This window comes from Schistocerca serialis, chromosome 6 (genome assembly GCF_023864345.2).
Source record: "Schistocerca serialis cubense isolate TAMUIC-IGC-003099 chromosome 6, iqSchSeri2.2, whole genome shotgun sequence".
Lineage (NCBI taxonomy): Eukaryota > Metazoa > Arthropoda > Insecta > Orthoptera > Acrididae > Schistocerca > Schistocerca serialis.
In genome coordinates this window covers 406494189-406505952 of record NC_064643.1, presented here as the reverse complement: position 1 = coordinate 406505952, position 11764 = coordinate 406494189, and the positions used below count along the sequence as shown (strand labels likewise).

The window sequence follows — 11764 nt, the reverse complement described above, 5'->3', positions numbered from 1 at the left end:
TTGCTTGCAATTCCTCTTTGAGGCTTCATCGAATGATAGTTTCAATAATAGCTGTAGATTCAGTCTGCTTTCTTTGCACTGTTTTGGCGACAATAGAATCAGTAAATATGTCATTTTAGTACGCCGCCACATATCTATTCAGCGAATAAAACAATAAAGTGGCTTGAGGGGCAGCTGAAAAGTCATTTCGTGTTTTTTATGAATTTTTGACTTTGAGTCCTTTCCTATTACTTGCTTGGCTATGAAGAAATAATATTACGTCACAGACTTTACCCTTTTCTCACCAGATAGATCTGTGCACGAATCCTTATGGGCTACTAAGCTTTTTTTAATGTACCGTCGAAACCATACGATGGCGGAGAATGTTCTAAACGTAAAGATGAAAACGGCTACCACAGTACCGCAGCTCGCGGCACGATGTAGCTGCTCAGTGGCGCCAGTCGTGACCTGTACGAGTAGTATATCGCTCGCCTCGTTATAAACAAAAAGTCACTGCATATCTTCTCACTATACTCACTTCAATGTTCTCAAACATCGTAAGGAAACTACAAAGGTCTGTCTAAAAATACGTTAAATATTTCAATTTCTTTCTAGACAAAAAAACATTAGACTTGTAAAACAAGCAGCAAAATACACGCCATTTATCGTAGTACCACGTGCAATTTTTGTTACGACACCTCAATGGTTCCACAAATATTTCAGTGACCCGCCTGTAGATGTCCTCACAGAATTCTCTCCAATTTCCTGCTATAATTCTATGCGACTCAACTACATTGCAGATTTTACTATACTGACCGCGACGAGAAACACAGCAGCTTTAGCTGCCAATACATTTCTTGGGTTTTCTTCACTGTCACTGTTCACGGGGAAATATTCCGAATCCTTGGTGCGACTGCGGCCTCAGCGCTGATCTGCAGTCAAGATGGATACGCACCTTCACAGGATCGCGTCGAAATAATGACTTCAGTGCTTGCTATGCCGCTTTCTCGTTAAGCCCTTACCGAGTACATAGAAGCCGTCTGACACACTGTCGCACAATTTACATCGCCGATTTCCAAGACAGAAACATACAGGTTGCAAACCTGCCACAGTTTCCATAACGACAACCCCTGCTTTTGATGCGCAACGGAATCACAACAGTTTACTTTTTGTCTGTGGAAGAAGAAAATAGAGAAAATAGCTGAAGTTTGCAGATTCTATATTCAGTTTTACATTAGAGAGCTATTTTAGTGCGCTCAAAAAGACACACCCATAGAGTATTGTAACCGTGTGCATCTACACTTAGTCCCAAACACAACATTCGAAAAAAGAAAATTTAGTTTTCTCCACTAATATTGGAAAAAAAAGTGAAATTTCAAGGGAGAAATTATTTTTGATCTCCAGGATTAGGAATTTCTCATAGTCTGTGGGTGCAACACAATGCCACATGCTTTCACAAAGGTACAAACCAATTGGTAAGATGCAAAATAAGTAAAAAAATACTGAAAACAAGGGGATCATCTTGATGTGCTTCTATGCTGCATAAGCTGATTCCACCAGTCACTTTGAGAATGGTTTTGGGAAATTCCCCACATTTATCTAGTCTAATTATAGGCCCTAGCCCAAATTCTACTTAATGAAAACAAAAAAGTTTAGCTTTCAAAACATTTTGTACACCTTCCGTTAATGTAGCTGGTACTAACGAAGTTGAGATCATGAAAGTAATGCAATCAATCAATAAATGTGAACAGATGTGAAATTCTGCTACCTAATAAAATATTATAGTTGGATTCATGTTGAACTGGATAAGCAATTTTTTTTCAGATTTATTTCCTTGTTCTAAGTACTTCCTCAGTCATTCTGTCTTCTTGTTGCATTTCAGATTTTTAATTTTCAGTTTCAATCTAACTTTATGGGACTATGCATAAATTATTTTTGTGAGTAGTTCCTAGCTTTATTTTATAGCCCATTGAATATAGTGAATTTCACCATAAGAGAATGTTATTTCACATTCAACTAGGTGGCATTCATATTAAAAATGTAAGATTTACTTTGCACATGCTTTTGAAATATGCTTACTGTTTAGGTACCAAAGCAATCCACCTTGAAAATAGTAAGTATGTAACTATCAATATTTTGAAATACAGTAAATTTTGTGTATTCATTAAATTTAACTCTTTGGCATATTTTTCCTGACTCACCAAATCAGTTGTATTCAAAGCGACAAGTTTTGAATCTTGCTTGCTCTTGGAAAAATTTCAGTGGAAAACCTTTGACTCACCTCATATTTACTATATTCAACTGTACTTCCACATACCTTTGTCATGGACTCTGATATTAATTCAAACGATCACATCACTCTTATTGTAGAGTTCTTATTCACAAATGCTATGAGACTCATCAACTTGGGATTTTAAATTCATGGAAAGAAAATTACTGAATACTAGCATTTAACTCAGTAATCTGAGGAGGAAGAGGAGAACTTTGCTTTGGGAAAAAAAAGTCATTTTAAATATTAACATATTTAATATATAATGTACACAAAATTAATGTGATGTATTATTTACAATATAGTATGAGAAATTACAACCTCATGTTCCTTTTTAAAGAGTTCTTTTATACCATCTTTTTTGTACAAATTCAACAGTCATGGTTATAGTAGTATAAACTTCTTTTAAAAATAAAAATATAATAAATATCTACTTTATTGCAGTACTTAGATCACAGTATCAGTTCTTTTTTAAAACCTGAAAATTGCTTAATGCTTAGTCAGTCAAGGTACCCCCCACAATTAGAAGGGTCCACAACTATGCTTTGGTAGGAAAAAAAAAGGTCCAGTACGTAATACCTGCATACCACTCCCTTAATAAATTCTGCAGAGAAAACTGAACAAATAGGAACTGCACATTAAATGAAATGAAATAATTGCCCCCGTGTTTTGTTTTACAGCAATTGCAGCAGGAAACTTCCTAAGAAATTTCTCGTACACCACCAACTGTTAAAGATACAAGCCACATATGAAAATTGAGAACAACAATATTGAAATTTCTCCAATAAGTGTATGGTGGTGGACGCAGTTTTCCTTTCAACTTTTGAAAACCAACAACAAATTACTACTACTTCTTGGCAAATTTAGGAACAAAATTCTTACAGTTTGGAATGCTTCAGTGTTTAAATCAAATTTAAGCTTAACCTCAATAAAGCCAATGGTAAATAAAAACAAAATGAATCTAGTTACTATTTACTAGATCAGTTTAACCCAGAAACAAATTAGACAATATGTTCAGTTCCTGACATCCACAAATGAAACAATTTAGCATTTACTATTCTGACAAATCAATAATTATTTTTCCTACTCTGGATAAATTGAAGTAAAACTAATACATTTTTGTGCCTCTGAAATCTAAACTAGTACAAGCAGCCCACTTGATTATCAAAATCAGGTACTCTAGATTATGATTTTCCGAGAGCAAAATTAATTTGATAACCAATGTAAAGCAGTTGGCAAGTTGAGGAAAATATAATGGCAGAAATCCAGAGATCTACAGAGAATGTGACATGCCACATTGTCATTCATCTGTCTTCACAAACGTTCTTTTGATATGCAGGTTTCTAAACAGTCTTTTGCAGTATTTGCCCCCATGTCTTATGGCAAGGAACATTTGGGCAATCACACTTGCTGCGCAATCGCTTGCAGCACGCTCAGCTGCAGTGGCGCGGCTCCCGGCGGCAGCAGCCCGACAGTGGTAGCAGTAGGCCTCGGCGTGCTGTTTGCTGTCACATCTCGCGCGTGCCTCTTCACGTGCTTCGTCAGGTGATCGGACCGCATGAATCGCCGCTGGCAGACCGAGCACAGGAAGCGCTTCTCTCCAGTATGAGTCCGTTTGTGCCTCGACAGCTCATCAGAACGTGAGAAGCGCCTGCCACACTGTTCCCACGCACACACGAAGGGCTTCTCTCCTGCAGACAACAGAAAAAAAGACATTAGTGATCCATAATTCCATCTGCCAGCTGTTTACTTTCAAAGCTCTGCTTCATTTCCACTTTGGTACTGATTGATGACACCATAAAAGACAGTCTAGCAACAATACAGAAATATAGGCAATAAGTCTTTGTCAAAACTATTCTAATTAATTCTCCCCCACTCCTCTAATGTTCCATGCAAGGAAGTTTTTAGTACTCTTGAGTTACCACATGTTTCACAATATCTGGTTAATCCCTGTCTTGAAAGTTTCAAATACTTAATCTGACTGGAATGCACTTAAGTCTTCCAATGACATTCAAACAGTCACGAGATTTGTGTTCTTGCAGAAACTGAACAGTAGTATGGACGCTGAAATAAGTTTAGGACGAGGAGGGATGAAAGTAGCCCATAGAATGCCTGGAAAATGAAATGCAGTACTTAAAAAATAAAACCCTAGTGCAGGATAAGTAAGTGGTGTGTTCTGCCAGTTCTGTCCTAAGAATCATTTCACCACCATTTAGCAAACATATGAAAACTGAAATGTATGGGAAACAGCAAGCAGCTGAAGAAATATATATATATATGACAACAATGTTATCAACTTCTATATACTTTACATGATAGCCTGCCAATAGGGGATAAGAAATGACAGAAGATAGTAAATAAACTGGTATCATTTCACTGAAGAGGAGGCAGCAGCCGCAACCCTCATGTGTAAAATTCTCTCTCCTCGGAATCGGACAACTGCCAGGTAAAATTAAACAGAGAAGATGCCAAGGATTTGTTTGTCAGTAGAAGACGATCACACATTTATCCAACTTCAGTATGAACACAAAAAAAAAATCTGAACTATGGGAAAGTTAAGCATCAAAAATTAAAAAAAAAATCCAAAATATGTAAAGGAAATGTTACTGTGTTCCATATGCTTCACATAAAGCAGTAACTAAAATGGAAGAAATTTAAGCCTATACAGATCATTACCAAAAATCTTTCTTCCTGTGCACTGCTTGCAAATCTAACATTAAGCCCAGTGACATAACAATAGTCCACAATATGACATTTGGTGCCTTAACGGTACACACAATTCTTTTATTAAGGACTGTTGTAGATGATCCCCTACCGGAAGCGCTTCAAAATTTTCCAAGCGTGAAAGAAATAATCCTTTCAGAGTGGCTATGTGCAAGGAGACTGATAATTAAGTCAAATTGTGAGCCAGCTGACTTAGTTTAATTCATTCACTGTTCGTAGTATTTGCAATTTCTTGCATAGTCAAATCCACTGTTTAAATATTGTACAGAAAATGGTAATGGCAAAAGGGAGATGTATTTGAGCTCACCTGTGTGAGTTCTCATGTGGGCCTTGAGGTGGGATGACTTGAAGTAGTTCTTGTTGCAACCTTCGAAGTTGCACTCGTAGACCCTGCGGCGTGTGTCTACCGGGGCCTGGACGGGCTCTTCAGCAGGCGGCGGAGCAGCCAGTAGGACGATGGGTGCCGCCGTTGCAGGGGTGGAGGCCGGTGCGCTGCCCCTAGCGGGACCACCAGTGGCAGAGGGTGGCGCCACGTGCAACAGCGTCAGCGCACGTGGCGACACCGGGATGAGTGCGCCTCCCGCCAAGATGACTGCCTGGGCACCTGCCGTGCGAGGTGCCACTGGCTTGGGTGCAATGGGCACCGGCTGGTGACCGTTGCTAATACTGTGCGAGGGCGGCGGGACAGCACACCCGGCCGCCGAGAGATTCAGCTGAGATCGCTGCTGCTGCTGTTGCCGGCCACAGACCACGGGAGGCGGCGACAGCGACTGCCGAGGGGGTACGACAGCAGACGGCAAGTTTGCAGGTACTGGAGAGGTTATTTTCAGTTCCGATACACTGCTCTCCCGATTAGTGTCCTTGCTGTTCACAAAGATCTCCTCCTTGCGGGTGCTCATCTTGAACTTCAGGCTCTTCAGGATATTGACCTCCCTCTCCTGTGGCAGTTTCGAAGGGTCTGCAGTCACAGGTGCGGGCTCAACGGATTTATCTCCTCCCATCTTTTCAGTGGCAGCGAATGGCTGTGGTGAGCATGTGCCATCCTTGTTGGCCCTCATGATGACAGAAACTGGCATCGAAGTCACAGCAGTGGCCTCCGGGCTCGGTGTCCTCGGGGGCGTTGGTGCTTGAAGAAGCTGCACAGAAAAGAAACATGCTGCTGTGAGTGAAATACACAAAGTCTATCTCTGAATACCCTAAGATCATTTTGAATATTGGGTAAGAACGGTACTAACCAGGGAAGACAATAAATTATATAATGAATCATTTAAGTAGACGAGATGCTTCACACAATGAAGATCATGTAAAGCTTCATGAATTACAATCCTGAAGATTCCCCTTGTGTGACTGATAATTGCTGGCAGTAATCTGACAAACTTTCCTTCCATTGGCACTAGACAACCAATCTATTGTTCTCAAGATATTTTGTCACGAATTACAATAGTGCAATGTTCACATTTACTGCAACTGTTCTGTGTTGGAAAATGAGAATTTGCAATATAAAATGAATTATAATATTTCGTCCTAATGTGCGTATAACATTTTGAAATTGAATGAAATATCATATACGTCACTGGTTTTTACTAACACAATGTCTGCTATTTGTAAAATTAATTGGGCGGACGAGTATTTGGGGGGGGGGGGGGTGGAAGGAGGAATGAAAAAAGGATCCTCATTTATTGTGGAATCCATTATATTGGGCCTCATAAAATCATCCATATTCAACCCATTTTTATGGCGTTTTCCTCCATATTTCTGCGAAGAGACTCGCAGCAGTTAAGCGGATCGATGACTCACCGTGGCATACTGTCTGCAGACCCTCTTGCGAGGTGGCAGGTCAGCAGTGATTGCCACCTCCTCCCCTTCAGAGTCGGATGGTTGTGGTGTGGGTAAGGCAGGTGGTGACATCTGTTGACTGAACTCGTAGGCTGCTATTAGCTTGCGCTTCCGGCAGCCGGCGACGGCGGCGCTGGCAGTCAGCAGCGAGCTCACCGCCTGCAGATCCACCGCGGCAGCGCCAGCCTGGAAATCGATGGAATATTTCAGGTCGACGTGTTGAGCAACACATTCTATGAATATGCGGATACAGTATGTAGCAGTATATAGGAACTACCTAAGACAATTCTACAGTGTCAGAATCCCATATTAACGCAATATTAGCCTACACATTATTCGAATGAAGTGGTAGTCTGAATGTGCCCCCCCCCCCCCCAAAAAAACCAAATCCAGAATATCAGAAGATTTTTCCTTTTCTTCACCCTACTATTTCGTAACTTAGAGTAAAACTAATTTTTCCGAGTAAGATAATTCCATTTGAATCTCAACTACGAAAACTATAATACACTGATGTTAACGTCGTGACTCCATTCTACCTTCTTAAGACTATTATCCTGATTTGCAATTTTCTTCTTAGAAGAAGGGCCGTATGTGTTTTGACAAAAACAAATACTACGACTTAACATCTCCTTAAAAGGTATTTTCTGTTATAATGCGCTCAATTTCCAGTGATTGTTAGCTAGCATTATGAGCATCCAAGAAACAACAAGCAAAATCTAGGTACTAATCAAAAAAATGGCTCTGAGCACTATGGGACTTTGTCATCAGTCCCCTAGAACTTTAGAACTACTTAAACCTAACTAACCTAAGGACATCACACAACACCCAGTCATGGTACTAATCCCAATACGCACAGTCGAGTGCGTGATTAGAATTTCCGTGGTTAGTTTTAAAAAGACATTCCAATCGCTACATCCATAACTCCAAATACACATTTTCGTTAAGAGTTTTCGTAACGACTGAGTTTTCCAGTCAGAGCGAGAGCATTATAATAATTTTGGACCGCCAAAATGTGTTCTTATAGATCTTTGAAAAGGAAAATAAATGTTCATCTGGTGAAGATATGAACGATAAGAATACGAGCGCACTCACGAGACGGCTATCACTGTTTTTAGTCACTTTAGAATTAGGATTCAAGTTTTCTTCCATTTCCCAAAATTTAAGCTCGACAACAGGGCGGTTCTTCTGATTTGTTTTCTTATTCTTGTCCGATCTGACCTTATAACCCCGCCTTTAAATGGCTCTGCCGATGGAATAATGAACGAAGCAAGTGTTTGGCAATATGATGCGAAAGAACCAAAGCATCTGCTTCGCACTGATCAGAAACTCTGAACGGGGTTAATGACAACCTCTGCTGTCTTCTAGCGGCAGATTATGGGAAACATAGGCACAAAGAAAAAGGCAGTGTCCAGCGGCTGGATTTGAGCCATCTCCAGGGTCGCGTGTTTCTAAATCGGTTTGGCGCGTCGCACGCGGGCCGCTCAAGGCCAGCGCGCGGCTTTGTTTACAGCGCGCTGTTCACGTGAACACCAGCTGACAGCGCCGTGATTGAGCCGTGCACAGCTGCCCCTGCATGACGCAACCCGTGCCGTCCAGCTTTCCCCGGGACGCCTTTGCTCTCTCCACACCCGACGAATGCTCGATATTCCTCTTTAGTACGGACAAAAAAATCTCCGAGAATCCACTGACAAAAATCCGGCCTCCGGAACTTAAAACTCAACAACACAACTTCCTTATCGATAGTGACACAAAAATGTCGTGACTAACCGTTACAGCACTCAAACTATGACGACTTTTAACAATTTTGCCCTTCGCTGTTACTAACTTCTTCAGAGGACCAGGAACGTCTTAACAACAATGGAAAGTTTAACTAAGAATTTTTGCACATCTAACTACAGAAGCAAAACTTCCCCAATTTAAATAATACAAAGGAAAGAACGAACCTCACAGAACATTAATTTTTTACCAAAGTTAACTGGATTCACTGAAACGAAATGGATCGTTGAGACGAGATGAATTAAGATGCTACAACATGAAACAGTATCACTGAAAAGTGATCAGAACATTTGATCACAAAAAGTAATATTTCGGGACAAACAAAAATTTGTGTTACATTTGTTTAGAATGTCTGCCTGGAAAACATTTTCTTAATCCGCAACTTACACTCAATTAGTCACATCTGACTAATTACAGAAACGCAAACTGAACTGAAAACAATGAAAAGTTCAGAAATTACCGACAATTACCAGTAAGCCGCGCTCAGAAGTGACGAACGTACCAGCAACAAAGAAAAGCCAACGTAAGTAGTGAAAACAGTTCAAAACTTAATTTTACTTACATTCCGCTGCTGCGGCGGTGGTGGAGTTGTGGGCGGAGAGAGGACCATACTGGACGATCCTTCCATCCCGCTTTGCGACGAGGAATGTAAAAAAAAATCTAGCGCTTTCAATCACTCAGTGTGTCTAACTAGTGGTTCTCACGAGCTTCTCAACCACCGAATCCCAAACGAAACAGCGGACTGAGGGTCGCGGGCCCGACGGCCAGCGTGTTATTGCGAACGGGCCGCGGGTGTGTACCGGGGCCGGGCGGCCGCACAGGCGCTCGTATTGGGGCGGGAGGCGCGGGCCAATGGCGCGCGGGGGCTCGGCCCGGCCGGCCAATGAGAGCGCGCCGGAGCACGCAGCCAGCGCGTGAACACCGGCGTGCTGTTCACGTGCACACTGGCTGACCGCCGCGCCCCGAGCCGTGATCGTGACGTCACCGGGCGGCGTCAGCGCGCGTCACCGCTATCGACTGCGCGCCTGCGGCAGCACCCGGGCCGCTCGCTTCCGGCGCCGATGCGATCCGCCCACGCCGTGCCTTCTGCCGTGCTCGGAAGCGCGCGTTTACCGTATTACCGACCACGTTACGCCTTGTCCAAGCTTCCGAGAAGACAGACGCTGAACTAAGCTATCTTAGACCTTCGCAGTATCACTAAAGAAGTCTGTTTTTATTTTTTATTTCATTTACTCACCCAGGGAGCATTCCACAATGATATAAGATTTTTAATTTTAACAGAATTGAAATAAATAGCTCAAATACACACACGCAGAATGTACACTGAGGAGCCAAAACATTGTGACCACCTGTTTAACAGTGTGTTGTTCCACTTTTCAAACACAGTGCAACAGAGATTCTGGCAGGATTCCAGAAGTAGGTGGCACCACATGTCTAAGCACAGGTCAAGAAATTCCCGCAAATTGCGGAATGGTTGTTTACGGGAATGCACCTGGCGCCCAATTTGTGTTCCGATGGGTACAGATCAGGCATATTTGATGGCCAAGACATCAATGTGAGTTCACTATAATGCTTTTCAAACCACTGCAGCACCATTCTGACCTTGCAACACGAACAGTCACGCTCCTAGGCAGACTTAAAGCATGAACCGATGCAGGTGGTCCGCAATAATGTTCATGTAATTTACTGCTGTCAAGATGCCTTCGTTTACCACCATAGATCCCATTGAAGCCAACTCAGTGTACCCCATAGCATAATTTTGCACAGTTTTGCATCTTTGGCGCAGTGCATGTTTCGTGTAGCCATTCGCCCAACTGACGATGTCGTTGGTCAACACAGGAACATGCAGGGGTCGTGTGATGTGGAGCTCCATTTCCACAAAGAACTTTAAACTGTATGCTCCGAAACAATTGTTCTTGCACCGGTATTGTACTCTGTCCTCAGATCTGCCACTGGTCTCTGCCTATCCTGGATTACACAGCGGGTGATACCGCGACCTCTACGCTTTGTGATGAAACGTGGTCGTCCAATACCATGCCGCCAACTCGTTATTTCACCATCCTTCAACCGTTTCCCATAGCGGGCAGTACGCCAACAGTCGACCAGCTTCGCCGTTCCTGAGATTCTCGTTTCCAGCCGCAGGACCACAACAACGTGCTCTTTGGCAAAACCGCTTTTATCAGTGGATTTTCGCATTTGCGGCCTGCATCTTCGCTATAAGTGCTGTCAATTCGTTTCTCTTCTGCTTACTTTCTTTCCTTGCTGTGTAAAGTGCCGTTGCCGACAGCGACAGTTAGTAGACACTTACACAAAGCTTTCGGCCATAGCTCTTATCAGCAAAAGGGAAACAATACCATTCATACACACAAGTAAGCGCACCTCACGCACACATGGCGGGCTTCTCGGCTGCAGCACCACCTGGCGAACAACGACTGCTAGTCGAGACACAAGCACGCTGCATTAAGCTTGATCACTGTGTGTAGAGTGGGGAAGGAGCGCGATCTGAGTCTGACCGAGAGCGGATTCCGATGGCCCGGAGGCTCGCTACTAGCATTTCGGAAGCTGCCCGACTTGTCGGGTGTTCGAGGGTGGTGAGTGTCTTCAACACGTGGTGAAACCACGTCAAGACGTCGTGGTGATGAGATGTTTGGTTTGTGGGGCACTCAACTGCGCGTTCAGCAGCACCCGTGCAAAGTCCCAAGTTTTACACAGTCCAGTTTTTATACATTCCAATCTAGGCACTGTCACCAACAATGATGCTCTGGGGAACATTCGCGTGGACATCCATGGGTCCAGTGGAGCTCGTGCGAGGCACCATGACGGCCAAGGAGTATGGCACGCTGGTTGCAGACTACGTACAACCCTTCATGATGATAACGTTTTCCGACAGCAGGGGCATTTTTCAACAAGATAATACGGCCTGTCACAAGGCCAGGAGTGTGGTCGTGTGGTTCGAGGAGCACATTGCAATTGATGTGTAGGCCCCCAACTCGCCGATATAAACCTGATCGGCCGGCCGCTGTGCCCGAGCGGTTCTAGGCTCTTCAGTCTGGAACCGCGCGACCGCTACGGTCGCAGGTTCGAATACTGCCTCGGGCATGGATATGTGTGATGTCCGTAGGTTAGTTAGGTTTAAGTAGTTCTTAGTTCTAGGGGACTGATGACCTCAGATGTTAAGTT

General features: G+C 43.1%; 1 protein-coding gene across 1 annotated transcript; it reads right to left on the bottom strand.

The window, feature by feature from the left end:
• Nucleotides 1–2485: 2485 nt before the first annotated feature.
• LOC126483996 (Krueppel-like factor 3) lies at nucleotides 2486–9376 on the bottom strand. The gene is made up of 4 exons (XM_050107302.1): nucleotides 9147–9376; nucleotides 6770–6994; nucleotides 5280–6108; nucleotides 2486–3939 (listed from the first exon to the last, which is right to left on the bottom strand). Exons 1-4 carry the CDS (start codon nucleotides 9210–9212, stop codon nucleotides 3650–3652), a joined length of 1410 nt encoding a protein of 469 aa, XP_049963259.1. The 5' UTR covers nucleotides 9213–9376; the 3' UTR covers nucleotides 2486–3649.
• Nucleotides 9377–11764: the final 2388 nt, after the last annotated feature.